Source organism: Leptidea sinapis, chromosome Z (genome assembly GCF_905404315.1).
Source record: "Leptidea sinapis chromosome Z, ilLepSina1.1, whole genome shotgun sequence".
In the NCBI taxonomy this organism is placed as follows: Eukaryota; Metazoa; Arthropoda; class Insecta; order Lepidoptera; family Pieridae; genus Leptidea; species Leptidea sinapis.
Window position 1 is genome coordinate 35939436 of NC_066312.1, and position 19131 is coordinate 35958566.

At 34.2% G+C, this 19131-nt stretch overlaps 1 protein-coding gene across 1 annotated transcript; it reads left to right on the forward strand.

Moving 5' to 3' along the window:
- The first annotated feature begins 6233 nt into the window (after positions 1–6233).
- On the forward strand, positions 6234–15034 carry LOC126978587 (E3 ubiquitin-protein ligase RING1). Its single transcript, XM_050827547.1, has 4 exons — positions 6234–7090; positions 7292–7461; positions 7935–8107; positions 14760–15034. Exons 1-4 carry the CDS (start codon positions 6342–6344, stop codon positions 14802–14804), a joined length of 1137 nt encoding a protein of 378 aa, XP_050683504.1. The 5' UTR covers positions 6234–6341; the 3' UTR covers positions 14805–15034.
- Positions 15035–19131: the final 4097 nt, after the last annotated feature.

Here is a 19131-nt window from a genome sequence, read left to right on the forward strand (position 1 = left end):
GCAATGTCCAAGAAACGGTCTAACTCTAAAAATAATTTATATGGCAAAACGACGTTTGCCGGGTCAGCTAGTAGGATATAAAATTACTTATTTATGACTTTCAGTCCAAAACTACCACACATTCCAAAATGAATGCCTCAGACCTGAATGAAGAATGGGCGCAACAAACTCAAACTGTGTACAAAGTAATATTGTACACTTAAACTTATTATTTAATAGCCTGAGGGCGGTCACTACATTCCCAATCTGTGGTATCATTAAGAAAGTAATTTTTGTTATAGTAACTTTTACCACACAAACGTTTTTTAACAATTCTTTTGAATAACGTAATACTTTTGTTTTGAACATTATCTGGGATCTTGTTGTAAAAGCATATACAACGCCCCACAAAAGACTTACTAACTCGACTTAGCCGAGTAGTAGGCATCATAAGTTTGTCTGTTATGTTTAAATATAATAATAGCCTTAAAAATACCGTAACACTCCCCAGTAAACACCGATGTTTCCGGTGGAAATTTCATTTTCTGTGATATTGAGCATAATATATAAATTGAGCGTGATAGACACCTACACCAATAGGGTCGGAGGAGGCATGTTTAGACGCGTCCGTGTAAATATGATGGTAATCAACCCAAACTGTATTTTTAAGAAGATTAAATGAAAAATTTGTACAAATATCGTGCTTATTTAAATCTTAGTTAAAATTATTTTCTGTAAGAGACACTTATGCTTCAAAGCTTGTACTGAAAAGAGGGTAATTAATGGATCGATGAATAGGAGCTTTTATGTTGATACATTTCTTAAAACTATTGATTAGACAAGATGGTTTTTATGTGTCCAATATGCAGATGAATCTATAGAATAAGAAAATTGCTGAAGTTTGTTATAAAGAGAGTGGTTAAGAAACTGAAAAGATCGGAATGTATAAGTTTTGTCTTCTAAATATTGACGACGTAGATGTAGTGGAGGATCACCACATTTTACTTGACCGCATAGCACCAGAAACTACTCGTAAAGCTTTGGACTGTATGAGATCTAGTTTTTTAAATGCCTTAACACTGCCAGGTTCCAGCAAGTATGTACCATAATCTAACATACTTCTTATAAGAGCATTATATAACAATTTCACGCTAAAAGGGTGAGCTACGCACCAAACATCTGACAGACATCTTTAAATATTAAGAGCACGTTCACATTAAGTATTTAGGTAATCACAATGTGGGATACCAGTCAGTTTCAAATCTAAGACGATTCCCAAAAACTTAACATTATCTTTAACACACATTATCTTTTGATACCCCTCATAAAATATAGAAATAGAAGGAGGAGTTCTTGATCTCGTGAATAAAACTATTGTACTTTTTGCAGGTGATAGATCAAGGCCATTTAAGTCCAACCAAGTTTTTAAATTTATAAGCGATTGTGTAACAGAAGAACTGGCTTTTTCAATAGAATTATCACGACAGTAAATTAATAGATCATCAGCATACTGAAGAACATTTACACTATTAAGTGATGATTTTAAATCTTGTGTATAAATATTATATAATATTGGACTAAGTACTGATCCCTGAGGGAGACCCTTTAAAACAAGTCGAATAATTGACTTCCCGTCATCTAGTTTTAGGTTTATGTATCTTTCGGAAAGCATGTTTATGATAAAATTTGTTAATACCAGTGGTATATGAAGTTGTAAAAGCATACTCTTTAAAATACTTATAACGACGTAATCATAGGCACAATTTACATCTAAGAACGCAGCTATTACTGATTTATTATTTGCAAATGATACTTGAATATCAGAAATGAATATACTTAAGCTCTCAATAGTACTTTTCACACGTCTGAAACTGAACTGGAATTCACATAATAGACCGTTATGCTCAACAAACAATTCTTAACGATTTTTTATAAGATGTTCTGTAATTTTCATCAAAACAGAAGAAAGTGGGATTGGGCGATAGATATAGAACACCTACTAGGTTTCAGAACGGGAATTATTTCATGACGTTTCCACGTGGAGTGGTTGTTACCAGATGTCAATGTGGAATTTATAAGAGATAAATAATAAAATAATGCATCATCATTTAAATGAGAGATAAAGGAATAAGGAATACCATTCAGTCCAGGAGCTTAACATGTGACAATACACCTTTTAATTCAGTGAGAGAAAATAGACTGTTTAAACCAAAACAGTTATTATTATTTATATTTATTACAGGGTAACGAATTATCAAGTCTTGAGGAACGGAAGATAGAGCCAATCTATCTAAAAAGCTATTAACCAAATGAAAAGGGATTGAATTTGTATGCAGATCTAAACCTTCTTATATTTTGCCATACAAGAGATGGTTTGACATCAGGTGATATTAAATAGCAAAAGCTTTTCCAGCCATCAAATTTCTTTTTCGTTAGAAATTTTGAAGTTTCTGACATTATCTTTGTAAGAATTTCAAAATTCTCATCAGTGAAACCAAAGAGAATTTTAACATGAGTGGAACATTAACAGTATGTAATTTCAGCATCTTTTCTTCTCTTTACTGCCTCAGTACATTCGGTATCCCACCAAGGAGAAGAAGGTATAAAACCCAAAGAGTTATTTTTAATAGGAAAAATCTCATTGGCAACCTTAATAAAGATTCTTGCTAAAGACTGCACACTGAGATTCTGTGCCTGGAATAATTTTTGGAAGTGTAATACTTTTGTTTTTTATGAGATCTTTATATAAACCGCAATAAACATCATTAAGCTATATTTTAGACGAGGAGAATATGTATTATGTAATACTTTATTGTTATTATTGCAGGTTGGAAATGATAATAATAGTGGGAAGTGATCACTACCAAAAGTAGAATCCCAGTCAAATCGCAATGAATCCCAGGATAAAGAAGAAGCAAGATTAGGTGTAGTGACTGTTAAATCTGGAGCACTTGGGCCCTCGTCAGGATTACCATCGATCGAGTAGGACGACCATCATTTAATATACACAAATTCACTGAATCATAATATATCTATTAATGTGTTACCATAACTATGAGAAGATGAGAAGATAAGAAGATAACCCCAGGATTCATGGCGACAGTTAAAATCACCAAGGATCCTATAAGGCTTCGGAGGAATGGAAATAATATCTTTAATTTCATTCAAGATTGCAGAAGAAGGATGAGGTATACAAATAGATACATAACAGAAATTTTATTTTTTTTATTTGGGTGTGATGCTTTGACAATACCATTGAAGAACTTTGTCCATTATTTGGCTTATAAATTTGAGTAATTGCAGGAACTAATAAAGCAGCGTTGCACGGTGTAAATTCATTCGTTTGACTAAGAGATTTTATAAGAGAAATACTTAAATCAATTACTGAGGTTTCCAATGGGTTTTAATTTTCTTTGTTAACTAATTCACATCCATTAGAGGGTTGGGGAATATTAAAATCCCTTAAAATTTCTTGGTGAGCTGATTTGTCATACCCTTTGCTAAGTGTGGATGGACGCTTTGGTTTAACAAAGTCAGTTTTTTATATGAAGTACTGTTTATAGCTTTAGGTGTAGAATGTTGATGCTGGGTTGGAAATGTATTAGGAGTGACGTTAGGTGATGAGAGCCATGCATCTGCATAAGAAATTCGAGAGACAGATGGATGTAACTTTGAAGCTTCTGAATAGGAAATACAGCTTTTAGCCATTGATTCCTTTATAACTCTTTGTCTTTCAAATATTAAACATTTTTTATCAGTTGCAATATGGGAACCTTTACATAAGCAACAAGATATAAAATCTTCTTGAATAAAGCAGTTATCGCCACTTTGTCCTTGGCCACATCTAAAACATCTGGTTTAGATCTGCATTGATATTTCACATGACCGAACCGACAACAATTGTAGCATTGTATAGTAGGATATATATACAAGTCTACAGTAAGAGTGTAGCATATATAAACTCGTTTAGGCAAAAACTGTCCATCAAAATACTACAGACTCAATACATTTAAGATGGTTATGTCCATCAATCATCATCTTCCGTTTTAATCTCCTGATTTTTATGACTAGGCCGCAGCCAATAGGTAAAGAAACATTATCTTTTATTTCCTCTTCGGACCACTCAGCTGATACTACATGGAATAAAAGCCTTATTTTTTTTCACTTTCAAAATCTTTGTTTTTTGTAAGTCATTTGCATCTTGGTGCTTAGAAAAAGAAATAGATAACCTATTTCGGCCTATCCTTTTAAAACTTCCATTCACAATATTTTTAACAGGATTTCTTTTGAGAAGCGTCCAAATGTAACTGGATGTAAAGAAACATTATCGTCGGGAGATGAAAAGTGTTTTTGAACGTGTACAACATAAGGAGCAGCATCGAATGAGTTATATAACAGCCTTGCAACAGGGGGCTGTGGCTGTGGTGGAGTGTCCGTGTTTTTTTTTTGTATGGTCTCTACAACTATAGAAGAATTATTGCAGGAATCTACTTTGGAAAGAATTTGTTTATCCATAATTTCTTCATTTTGGCAATCACTTTCCTTAATAACCTTCTTATCACCACTGTTTTTCGTTGTCTTTAATTACAGTGCCTGCAGATTCTGGGCTGAGCTGACACTCTTTTACGGCCACTAGATGTCTGAGACACAGAACCATCTGTATTCATTGTACTATCATCGTCATTATTCGTAATTGTCACTACATGACCTATATCGTGGGCTGTCCGCCCAGGATAACCCGGGGGGTCCAACATGTCATGAAAGAAAAGTGAAGAAAAGAAGACTTACCAATAGGATGAAATTTACACAAAATAAACAAAATTTACACTTTAATACAAACTAACTACCAAAATATATACAAACTACAACTTATCTGATCTAAATATATAAAAATTTACATGAAATTCAAAATAAAATGAAAATTTTTCAAAAAGTACGTGCGACTGATTTGAGGTTTACCGCCCTTTTTTTCTTTTTTTTTTTCTTCTTTGCGACATTAATTAATTTTTTTGGTTTCTTCGTCCATTATTAGGACAGGCAAAGGGTTAAAGCCAATACAGCCGTAATCGTTAATATTCAATAATTTATTTCACTATTTTACAATATTGTTCTTTCTACAAACGTAGAATAGCACGACGAATAAATAATTTTAAGGATTTGTTTTGTTACACCAACGAATTATAACTTCTTGCGTGCATACATAAGTATACACACACTTTTTTTTTGTTATGTTATGGTACTATAATATAAAAATAATTATCGTTACATGCTTTTCATTATTATGTTTAATTCATTTACATTCCCAATCATCTGTTGAGTATGTGACATTATGTCCTACGATTTAATACCGTGAGGGGTAATTTTAGTCATATTAAAAATTTAACTGCACCTTAGACTACTCCTGTCAAAACTATTGCTATCTAAAAGGGGCAAGCGGGGACTACTTCTATAGTGTCAATATTCTAAGGTGCAATATTTATACGCGGTAGAAGTGAATCCTTCAAAAATTTTGGCTTCAAGGTGATGAGACAAATGTAAAATTTCGGGAAGAGGATAATTGTAGGTTTTAGTAATGATCATAGTGATATAAAGTTTGATAATTATTATACATTTTATTCATTTATATATTTCATAGATTTATTCCGACTCAGAGCTTACATTGTCGATGTTAAATGTTACAAGATGCATGGTAACGAAGTTCTGGTATATGTTGCTAGAATGACATATGATTTCGACCGCCATGAAAGACATTGCTATCACCACTACTATATTTATGTTCTCCTGGTGTCTATATATTAATAGGCCGTGCGCATGACGTCAGAATAATATACAAGTAGTAGGTGTACTCGCGTCATACATAAAACAATATCTTCTTCAACGATGATCGCTTGGTACCAAAACACAGTTCCTATTATTACCACGTTAAATCTTATGAATATATGTGTCTGTCTCTTTTTACTGTCGCTTTAAATCATTTTTAGAGACCCAGAACGTCTCATGTATTCTATCTCATTCTCCCGGCTTAATCCCTATACATTTACCTGTTTTTGTTCCTATCGTCTCTCTTTTTCATTTCATTGAGTTTCAAATCGCAACGATTCTAAGGAATATTCACTTAAAAAATACAATATCAATGATAGATTAGAATATTAACCCCTTAGAATATGAACTCTAAGGTAGACCCTGATATAATGACAAATCGTTACCAGGCCATAAAATCCAAAAAAAAAATAAATAATGACAAACAAATTCAAAATGGCGATGATGGCGATGGCGGCTTTACTCACCATAACTTGTCAACAATACATATTATCGTAACTACTTATTTTTTCATGTGTTATACAGCAAAATAATATATCAGGATGTCTTCAATAGAGCCTTCACAGAACAAAACATGGGAACTATCACTTTATGAATTACATCGCACACCACAGGAAGTAATCACAGATGCCACGGAGATTGCTGTCTCCCCACGAAGTTTGCACAGTGAATTGATGTGTCCAATTTGCTTGGATATGCTAAAAAAGACCATGACTACAAAAGAATGTCTTCATAGATTCTGTTCAGATTGCATAATTACAGCGCTGCGATCTGGAAACAAAGAATGCCCGACTTGTCGAAAGAAGTTAGTGTCTAAACGATCTCTGAGACCCGACCCAAATTTCGATTTACTGATATCCAAGATTTATCCTAGTAGAGATGAATATGAAGCTCATCAAGAACGAGTCCTGGCTAAAATTAATATGTCCCATTCGCAGGCATCTCTTGTTAATTCCATCACAGAAGGTATTAAATTGCAGTCTCAAAATAGGCCTCAGAGGTCAAGAAAAACGCTAGAGGAAGGTGGTCAAAATAACATAGCAAACCCAAATGGAAACTCTGAAACATCCCAAAATGGAAGCAGTGCACCTTTAAGTAGAGAGAGCTCTTCATCAACAGGAAACCCCACTCCATCTGGACAGTCCACCTCGAACCCTGCCTCTGTGCGAAGCACTCCATCTCCAGTGCCGTCCAATGTGAGTTCGGTATCAAAAAACACGAGCATAACTAAGCACACAAAGTCTATTCTGACTTCAGAGAGGAGTGAGGAAAGTGAATCTAGTGATGGCAGGTTTGTGAAATAAGGAATATGATATAATATACACAAGTGTGTTGTAATCAGTCAGTAATTACATATTGAATATACTTCTAAATGCACTTGTATGTCTGTATCACCTCAAACTAGATTATGTGCATTTTGTAAATATAAATAATTAAATTCATTATTTTCATAATCATTCATAATAATAATAATGATATGTGAATATTGCAGAACTGAGGGTGAGTCAATGGATACGGAAGGTGAAGGAGAGCCCTTAAATCCAAATGAAATAGAGCTTGTGTTTAAACCACACCCCACAGAAATGACTGGTGATAACCAACTGATGAGAGCTCTGAGGGATAGTTCTGTTAGGTACCTGAAGACAACTGCTAATGCCTCGGGTAACTGTATATTACATTAGTATATATCGGTAACTTTTATAGCATGCTGGTTAGGCTGATATAATATAAAGTTTTTGGAGTAAAGGTCTTTGGAGGTCATAAAAAAGCAAGGTACTATGAAGCACCCACATTGTCTTGCAACATCAGAGGAATCACAGGAACAATGCTGGTCTTTTATGAAAGTACACACTTTTTTTGAAGGTACCTATGTCCTTTTGTCCTGTAAACACTACACTGTACATGTCTTGAAGGCTGGCAACACTACTGTGATTTTTCTGGTTTTGTGAGTGTGATCACTTAACAGGTGCTTGTTTGTCCTCCTCTGCCATAATACAACACCTGTCATTTGTTTGTTAGGTTTATCTATTTAATAATTAATCAACAAGTGACAATAAATGTTAAATTAAATTTATTTATAATAATTTAAATAACATGTCATAATGATTTATATTGATAAATTGTGAATATTTCAGTTGACCATCTTAGCAAATATTTGGCAATGCGCTTAACATTGGACTTGGATGCTGAGCTGCCAGAAGCATACCGCCTACTAAATTTCTGCATTTATGTAGTTCCTTCCCCGGGTCAGTTTGTACCATTAGCAGGCTCTCAAACTTTGAGGCAAATCAATGATAAATATTGGAAGGTTAGTTCTCACTCAATTATTTTTGGATGTACAAATTTCTATATTTCAAATACACTCAGCGGCACAATTAACTGCCCACCTTGATATTTTAAGATTTTGGTTAAAAAAAAAATTTGGCCTTACTTGTGACTGTTATTTTATAACGTAGGTATATTGAAGTAAAATGAAAGCTAATATTGTTTTTAATTATTACGTTCTGTAAAACACTTTGACCGTAAATTAACAAATGTGATGAAATGGCTTAAAAATAAAAAAATCTGCTGAATAAATGGATTCTAATAGTGCGTATTTCCACCTCTGGCCCTCATGACTTCCATCAAACGGTTTGGCATGCTGTCGATGACATCTTTGATCTGTTGTTGTGGAATGTTCTGCCACTCCTCAATCCCGGATTGTTTTAATTCATCTATGGTGGTTGGAGCTGGTATGCGGCTTCGAACACGTCTTTTTAAATTGTCCCATATGTGTTCAATAGGCTTTAAATCTGGGCTCCGGGATGGCCATGTTAATTTTCGAAAGCCGACGGTCTCCAGGTACGCGGTAACGGTGCGGTGGGGGCGAGCGTTGTCCTGCATTAATAAAAAATCTTCGACAATAAATGGAGCAAATAAGTAATGCCGCCCCATATCATGATAGAGCCACCTTGGTAACCTACTGTTTCCACAACAGTACATGGTGCAAACCTTTCATTCTTGCTTCTGTATACACGCTGGCGACCGTCAGGACCGTGCAAGCATATTCTTGTCTCGTCAGTAAACATAACATTCTTCCATTGTTCCATATTCCATTCGGCGAGCTCTCGGGAAAAACGAAGTCTTTCTCTCCGGTGGCCTACGAGCAATTGTGGCACTCGAGATGGTCGAAAAGCTCCAAGGGCATTATCTCCTAGTCTTCTTCTCACTGTTCTTTCACTCACTTGAACATTGCGAACCTCACGAAGTGGGTTCGCGCCTCAACAGCTGTAGTGAACCGATTTCTTAAAACATTGGTCACAAGAAATCGGTCGTCACGAGCGGAGGTGCATCTTTTTCGGCCCTGTCCTGGTCTTCGCTCATAAGAGCCAGTTTCCCGAAACAGTTTCACTGCATCCCTTAAGGTGGTACGTGCGACACCAAGCTTCCGCGCCACGTAACGCTGACTAAACCCTTCGTCGATAAGAGCGACGGCTCTCGCCACTGAATTAGCATCAAATGGCATGTTTGTGATGTCCAAACACTAGCTTTAAGTTACGAAATCAAAACAAACTCAAATTGTTTACTTTTAATGCCACTGAAGCAATGTAAGAAGTATGGCAACGATAACGATAATGAGACGAAGTTCGATCCTATTCACAACTTATGCGTAAAAAAAAAAGTTAAGTGAGTAGTTTGTAATTTTTTCGTCACTACATTTCTTTCACACTTGACTTAGTTATGCCCAAAATTTTGATGTTATCGCAGTTGTACTGCGATAGCATCAAAATTTGCCACTTTAAAAGAGTGGGCGGTTAATTGTGCCGCTGAGTGTATATGTGTGGGTATATTACCTATACATATTAACCTTGCTGTTCTGGGTAGCTCTGATCGTGTGTTATGCCTCAGATCCACATGATTTTGGCGCTCATGCAGAGTTCTGTCAATGCATATTATATTACATGTATTAATAATTGCTTAACCACCTCAAGGATGTTATCTTGATACACCTGTGCTTATATTATTTATTATACAAAGATTTGTGTGCTAAAGACAATGTGTCTGAGTCCCTTGTACATAACTAACACTCACCGGCCATCACCACTGAAGTTAGGATCACTACTAACAGCCGTTTTCAATAACATATCTCTAGTTATGGATAAATTGATGTCACCATTTATTGACAAGATCTTATATGGCCATACTTATGTCCAATATAGTTATTATCCAATGCTTTATGTTGATGTAAAATGATAGATTTGTCTACCTCTAGTAAGTAAGTTAAAATAAGGATAGATAGGCTATTGAAAATGGCAGTAAGAAATGTGGGCTCCTTGCTTCTACTTTTTCTACTAAGTTTTTTCATGTTTTATCGCCAACTAGAGTGGTACTCTATTCTATAAAGAAGAAAGAAATAGGAAAAAGAAAAATATGTGTTTTTTTTTGGTGTTGTATTTAGAATTCTAGGATATTTCTTTTATTAACTGATTGTATTTGTGTTACATATCAAATAATCCTCATGATAGTTTTACTTGAATTACCTAATAAAAAGTACTAACAGTCTTCCATTCACATTTATATGGTAGTTCACTGAAGTCTCTTTAATAATCTCATGTAATAATAAATTCTATGGTTCTATCCAACCCTTTATCCCCTCTAAGCCCTGGTTCTTTCCTCAAAAAAAACAAAATAAACTTTTCACTTCTGTCATCATACAACTTCGCTTGGGATTTGTCTGTTCTCCAGTATTTTTGGCCAAGATCCGGGTAAGGGACCATTCTATATGTGAATGTGGCCTTGAGGAAGGTACTCTTGAACAAATTTTTTTCTATTGCCCTAAATTGTCAATTCCTTTATATGACCTTTTACCGAAGGATATCCCTCGCCCCATCAACATCCCTTTTCTTCTTACTTTATGCCATTCCCCTTTCATAAAGATTCTTTACAAATTTATCTCCCACAATAATATTAAATTGTAATTTCTATCCTCCATACTTTCTACGCTTCTATTAGGCACATATTCCCACTTACAGTCACACATTTCTCCCTTAAACTTAGATTAGATACTAACAAGGTAGTTAATATTGTTGTGTTATGGGTGTTTATTACTAACCATACTAACTCTTGTTGCCTATAATTCTTCAGTTCACAAAAAAACCACAGCTATATCAACCGATCATTCCCTTTTAAATCAGCTCTTTATATACTTCAATCAGCTAAATTAAAATAAAAAATCTTTCCACCTTGACATTGGCCGAATCGTCGACATTCAGTCGACGGAGCCAGTTATATAAAAAAAAAATCAAAACATATCAAAAGCACATCATAATATATTATATACTAAGACAAGTAAGTATTTCAGGTTTTAATGGCACTCCTCATATTATTTAAATGTTTAAATGGTTGTGTGATTAATGGGTATTTTGTAACAAACCTGTGGGTGTAAGTAACAATTTAACAAGTTCAGTTCTGAGAGTTCTCGGTAACATACATATGCTCACTGAACTTACCAATATAATAATTCATATTCGCGATCTGCGCTCCATCCGCCGCTGCACGCTATTATGACTATGAGTTCCGAAAAACTCATAGCCAATGAATTGCTGGCATTCCTTCAGCACGCAATTGATAGTATGGACGACATCAGTATCATCCAGATCTGTGCGTAAAATTTCACGAGTGAGGAGATCATCAACGCCAAGACGTTCCTGTACGAGGTTTTGATGAAAACAGACCTGATGCCATCCCACTGGAGGGATTTAAGGGGGAGAGAGAAGTCTTCAGGACATGATAAATCTACTGAAAGATATTGATCCTGACGATGTGCCGTCTTCGGTGGCAAGGAACTTGCACAAGTTACCACTCATCACCTTCGACCATGTCGACGTCACCAGGTTGCTGAAGGACATCTCAGAACACCATCAGGGACCTGCAAACTGAAGTAGCGACGTTGCGCAACAATACACTTTATTGTAGGTCAACAAAGGCCAATTACTGATGTTATCGTGACGTGGGGCATGCATTGCTTCGCCAGCAAGTTTTGAATACTTGCCACCCGTCCCTCACCTCTCGGAGGTGTCACCTGTTATCGTTATGTCAACGCCTCAACGTGACGATGCTGCGGCCATCCGCCACCAACCAAGAAAGCGGATAGTGCTGAAGACAGAAAGTGGAAGTTCAACGAACCTGCTTGTAGAGCTGTTTCATACCGACAAGGATGGCTTCATTAAGGTGGAGCGGAAGAAGAGAATCCTCGTAATAAATGTGGCACAGCACCGATAGCACAGAACCAGCTGCGTCCCGTAGTCCCAGCGACGTATATCTACGCGTCTCGCTTTCATTAGACCACCAAGGGCTCCGGCATAGTTCAGTTCTTGGTGGAGAAGACTAGGTTCCGGATGGGGTATCGAAAAGTTGTAGTCACGCAGTAGACTTTAACTCTTTTGTTGTACGCGTCCGGACAGAACATATATCGACCTTCCTGGACGTGAAGCTGTGGCCGAAAGGGATCGTGTTCCCCAAGTATCGCGGACGTTGCCGACCGCCTTATTTTCTCGAGCCTTAATTGAGAAATGTGATATAGGTTGAAATCAAAAATTATCACATACCTACCAGCTTTCCATAGTTTTAACTCTTTGTAAATTTTTTTAGGTGTTGGTGTAATAGTAATCTAGATAATACACTTTTAGTGCAGTTTTATCAGTACATATACAGGCAACAGCATGCCGTCAAAGATTAATCTCTGAGTAGATAAATATTAGTTTTACCAGTGGACTGAGTCTTTATGAATCAGTCTATTTACAAGTACAAGTATTGCTGGCACCCTGTGCATCCTAGTAGCTGACAGAATCTGAATTTACAAATTGGATCAACATTTATGATGATACAAAATGATCTGTGTGATCACATCAGACAAGCAGATCAACTACTTCAATTGTGTAATGATAATGTGAGGAATCTCTGAATCATATAAAAATGTCTGACACCAAATGTAGTTCTCAAAGTCCTCCTCAAGTTATCCCTAATTACAATAGTAGTATGGATACGAATACATTAATTGTTCTCTCAGATAAAATAGGCCAAAACAGAAAAATCTTATAACTCACATTATTCAGAATATTTGTAAACTTTTATTCAATCAGTAAGTACTTTAAAGTTAAATAAACATGAAAATAATATATGATTGTTTTGAATATAATTGTATAATTATGTTATGTTAATGTAAGTATAATAATAATAATATTGACACACTCTTGCACATATTATCTAGCCCCAAACTAGGCACAGCCTGTACTATGAGTACAAGACAACAATATATCTAATAAAGAAAACTTAATCAAACATACACAAATTAACATCCATGACTCAGAAACAAAAATTCATAATATTCATCATGTAAATGGTTGCACCTACCAGAATTCGAACCCAGGACCACTAGCTCAGTTGGCAGTTCTAACGACTGGTCTATAGGATTAGCCAAATGGTAAATTGTATGGTGATAGTATAAATGTTAATAAGCTTGATCTAGTGAGGAGTTAAAAACAACTAATACAAATAAGTAGGGAGAATGGATGTTAATTTATGACCTGCACTTTATCTTACTCTGCAGATTTGCTTAGTGAGGAAAACTATAAAATGTATAAATTGAATATATTAATGTATAATGTGACAACAAGTCATAGCGACTCATTTATATTTTTTGAAATAAATTAATTTTTTAATTATAAGTTAAGAAAAGATATTTTTTTATTATCCATGGAACGTCTAATTGAGTTATCATGTGGTGAACTGGAGCGTCTTATTGTGGTATGTGTTTATAGACCACCACATAGTAATATGATGGATTTGAGATTATAATGGAACAGTAATAAATTAATTATAGTGTGTGGTGATTACAATATAGACCAGCTTGTAAGATTAAGAAACTCATTTTAAATTGTCAAACTCTTTAGATTAGGTTATCTTTTTGATATGATAAACATACTTGCTAAAAGAACATTAAATTCACTGACATCTGATCACTACACTACTCAGATTAATAAAATTATTTGTAGACCCATAACAAAAAATCTAATAACATGTTTCCAATTTAATATTGCTCAAAAACTTATTGAATATATACTTTAAAACTTATTGATATTGTAAAATAATCTGACCCAATTAAAATGTTCTATATTTTTTTTTTAAATATTGCGTAAATAATTTAATTATATTTTTAAAGTAAAAAACATGTCTATCAACGATCAATCGAAATTCGTATACTGGGCAGTGGACTACAGTAAGTATTTAAAGGAGAACGCGTCTTTATGAACTCTATGAGTTATAAATTTGAACAACGATCCAGTATTCAAGGAATATGTACGTAACTATTCTAAAATATTATGTAAGAAGTTTGTGAAGAGGTAATATGTATCAACATTCTCCACCAGATTGTTTCTTCAAATAAAATAAAAAATAGAATAACGACTTGAGCTATAATAAATAGGGAAACAGGTAACAATTGAACAAGTAAAGATTCTAACTATATTAAAAAAGATTATATTACAGCCATTGTAAAATACTCTATTTGATTAAAAAGAGTGGCTGTTGAGTTTCTTGTATGTTCTTCTCACAACCTCAACTTTTAACGAACATATTAAAAAGAAATATTTGTAGTGACAATTTTAAACCGCTTACTTTAAGAATAATTGAATAAAGTTTATTTGACTTTATACCTTAGAATAAACCAAGAATCAGCATAATGTTGACTATATCACTGACAACACTTTCAATGCAATGATAATTCTCAAGTTTTCTTTTGTAAGACCATTTAACTCTAAAGCATAGTACAAGAGCTAGAAGCCACTTGCATTATTTCAGGTTTAAATTCCTAGGATCACAGAACTAAATCTACACAACTGATTGGAAACAACATTACTGACTTCACCACCAAACATGGAGACCATTAATAATGGTTTTTATATTTTGTTCTCTTATTACAGGTCAATAAGCCTCTGGAAATGTATTACTCATGGAAGAAAACTTAGGGAGTAGTGTAGACTTTAGTTAGATGAAGATAACTGAAGTGCATGTAATTTATTGACGGGGGAACAATACTTTTGTTCTCAGTGTGATCTGGACATAATACCAAGTGTATATATTTTATGAATGTGACGAAATTAAGAGTATTTCAATACTGTTTTTAATTATTATATCTAAGATGAAATTAAATGAAAAATTATATTTTAAGATAGTACATGGTATATCATCATTTAAATGTGTTTTATTGACATAGAAGTTATAAGCTTGATTGTGGAATTATTTTAAATTGAAACAATTGCATGAATATTTTCTATGTGGATATATCTTAATGTATTTAACCACTTAGTTATTTCTGGAAGATCAAATATCTGCTTCAATGTGATGTTTTTAATTTATATTTGAAATTATCTCACTTGATGTGGCTAGTGAAATATTTTATATGTTGGTGGCATTACTGTTGTATATAATATTTTATTAATGATGAGTAAGTGGAACTTTTATATTTAAATTGAACTATAGTAAAATTATATCAAAATTATGTTTTTTATTGTTGTCCAACAAACTACCAAACACAACAACCAACAGATATATTTGTATGCATCTGGAAATTCATTTTTATATTATTCATGAATATAAGAAAATAATATATGTATGTTTCATTAATATTTATATTTCATCATTTTCAATAATAATATTGAGACAAATGTTTAAATAAAATTATTTCTAATAAAATAATGTACTTTGTACTTTAACAAGTGTTCCACCTGCTTAGTTCAATAAATAATACAAATATATACATATAAATGCCATACACATAAAATGGACTGGATTTGACTGTAACTGTTAATAATCACTTATATTTAGTAGGTATAAAACGTTGTCTGAAAGCATTGTACTCTCTCCTGAGTGCTTTGGTTGCTTCCAGCTTAATTACTTTTAGTGCTTCTATTATTTCATCTTTATTATCTGAATCACGTGCAATTGCTAAGCGTTCAACTGAAGCAAAATCTAATTCTTCTACTCTTTCAGCTTCATCAATAAGATGATCAATATCTCTTAAATAACTACGAAATGATGCACTTTCGGCATCTTCAGAATAATTGATCAACCTCTCTGTGTGTTCCCAAAAATCCAAAGTCCTTCTACCATGTTTCATGTTGCTTGAAAACATAAAGTTTCTAAACAAACGGCGGCCCTTTTCGTCACTTAAAACATTTTCAATTTTATCGGTGAAACGATCTAAGTCCGAATTGGTTATCCCTTCAAAATCATCGCAACCACACACGGCAAAACATTTCTCCATTGCAAAATCATTTGCGTAATGCTGCCCATCTGCCAATATCGATTTAATAAAAATAAGACATTCATTCATACATAATGAACATTTTATCAAACTCCACCTCTTAAATCGTTCAACGATTTGAAACGTTGTTCGAACTTGAAAGTGAAACTAAAAAATCGTAAGTAAAAGAATCTTGAATGAATCACTGATGACTAACTATCAAGTTAAAACAGATTGAAGAGTTGCTTTACGAAAAAGTATTTTGAATTTCCTAATGCAAAGAGGATATAAATACTACGTAATAAGAGGCGGAACTGCCTAAGTAAAAATATAATTTTAGTTTACTATGAAACGTGCAGTGATAATTATATCGCGATTGGCATTGAAGTATAATCCGCGTAAATTTGAAAGCGAACAGTTGCCTAAAACGTAATGGGATTCGGCTATCACATTTTTTTACAAGATTATAGCCGTCGTTTGTCAATGAATTTCATACAATCGAATCAATCAATTTTTTCTTAGTTTCGCTAGGTTGTTCCCATGTTCCTTGAATTGAGCAAAGGTGAAAGAATTAATTATTTGTTCTAATGAAGAATTGATTTGTCAGTCTGATAATTATTGAGATGTACCTAAGACATAACTGCAATTACATCATAGTATTTACATCCTCTTAGACTGCAATTTTAATATCTTTTCTTTTTATTGTGGCTTTTGTAGAGTGCTACCACAACTTAGCCTTGTCAGGTCGAGGTAGGCCACCAAGTACAGAGTATTTGTTTTGTTAGAGTAAATTTTTTATTCTATGATTTGTATCGTGAAATATGTTTAAATGAGCTCTTCCAATATGTAAAATGGCAATGCTTGGTGTTTAAAAATCATAAAATTTGTATAGTAACGTACGGTAGTACGTTACTATACAAATTTTAAGTAGTAAGTTTATGGTTATTTTAAAACAAACACACTTGCTGTTGGGACTAGAAAATTACATAAATAATACAAAATTTAGTGCTACTTACTTGTGATGAGAATAATTTCTACTCTTAAATCATTTTTATGAAATTACTTTTAACCGAAATGTAGATATGACATAGTTGCAAACGTACGCCTAGCTAATTACAATCAATGAACTTATTATATATATTATATATATATATGTGTATGTATATATGTATACATATAATAAATATACAGCATACTGTAAAATCCATAGATTTTGCAATGTAGCCACATACTTGTACATGCATTTGCTGACGATACACAAAATACGAAAAATAGACGATAGATAGATTCGGTCACTGGGTCAATGACTCAATGAAATTGAATCTTTGCACATCAAAATGCGATGTTGCCATTCCGCGCGCTTCAAGTTCAAAGACGCTGATCGTATGTCGGACAGAACAGAAGCGATGTTGCCTTGTCTTGTTCGGCCTTCGTGGTGACTTCAAATGCGTCGGACGGTCCTAAAGCGAAAGAACGCGAACGGGCATAGGGTAAGGCACAATGTATGGATAAATAGCCTCTTTTAAAGGGAATAATACCCGATACAAAAAGCTATTTGACTTTAAATACTTTGCGCACAGGGTTTCTTGTAATATCGTAAAAAACCTTAAACACTTTGCACTAAAGTATTTAAAGTTATTTTTGTTTAAGTAGTTAATACAAAATAAGGATCAAAGGAGAAATAAACAATAAACTTTGTAATGCCTTTGATGTTATGTAATACAAAGCAATCTAATTTTTTAAAACTATAACAACTTACCCGTTGCTATTCAGGATGATTTAAATGGAAAAATAAGCGTACGGGAGACCTGATGTTAATTGATAACCGCCGCCCAAATTCCTTTACAAGACCAAAGGAATCACAGCCTCACCTCACTCAATCACCTTGCGGGGCTTTTAGAAAGGTGTACGGGCTGATTTTAAGGCCATTCATATTAAGGAAGAAAGTTCTTTAAAAACAGCACTTTAAGGGCACACATCTTATACCTTAATTTTGTGGCTTACCTTAATTAGTAGCAACGTCAAGTGATCTAGCTGTTCACAGAGTACTGTATCGCCAAAAATTCGAGCAGCTATGCGTTGTACACGGTCAATAGGTTCGAGCGGGGTGTGCCGCACCAGAGATGAAAGCAACACAGGCAGTATGTGGTGTTCCTGTGCTTTCCAACAGCACCAGAATCTCGTTCAGCTTGAATAGCTTGGTAATACTTGGTGATCTGTTAACGCCCAGAGCTTCTTTGAAGCCAATTCGGCTTCCTTGACACCTTCTAGATGACCTGACGCGGTCCTCTAAATCTGCTCGCAGCCAGAGATGTACCCTCAAAATTGCCGAAATATTATTATTCAAGCTGGTTTTTGTGCGATTGTGGAACTTAATCCGAACGAGTCTGGCCCGTTCGTACTGTCGTCATAGGACGACAGCATGACTCTCCCACATCAAAAAAACCCTTTTAGGAACTTACAACTCACAAAACAGTAGTTTTGTAAGTTTAATCATAAAAAAATACTTTTCTTATAGGTCATTAAATTTATAATTTATTAAAATTATTAAAACTTTCGAATAACACAATTTTTTTTGTATCCTAGCCTTGGGTAGGTATTTGATGAAGGTTGCTAAATAAGTGTAAAAAAGTATCGATAAACTGTTATTGTGAAGTATTTTTTTTATAAAAGATTTATTTTTTTCGGTATTTGAAAGTTCACCACTTCAGTCATCTGTGACCAGTGTATCGAAAGTCTTCTGAGCGAAAAGATTATGTGTTTGCCTTTCGAAGGAATCAAGCTGAAATGGACACTTACTATGTACATGTGTAAATTGTGTTTTTATGTGTTAATTGTTATTGCTTTTTAAGTTGAATTTGACATTTATTTTATTTATTTTTCTTTGACGTTTGCGTAAACGGGTGAGTTTTTTTGAAGATAAAACAAGATGCAAAATATTGTAAATAATAATATTTTTTTATGAAAATTAGGGACGAGACGAGTAGGACGTTCAGCTGATGGTAATTGATACGACCTACCCATTACAGTGCAGTGCCGCTCAGAAAGCA

Excerpts from the sequence above, each read along its gene's own strand:
- LOC126978587 (XM_050827547.1), top strand. The coding sequence starts at position 6,342 with ATGTCTTCAATAGAGCCTTCACAGAACAAAACATGGGAACTATCACTT. Across the intron at positions 7,091-7,291 it reads AGTGAATCTAGTGATGGCAG|AACTGAGGGTGAGTCAATGG; the intron begins GTTTGTGAAATA and ends TGAATATTGCAG. Across the intron at positions 8,108-14,759 it reads TCAATGATAAATATTGGAAG|GTCAATAAGCCTCTGGAAAT; the intron begins GTTAGTTCTCAC and ends CTCTTATTACAG.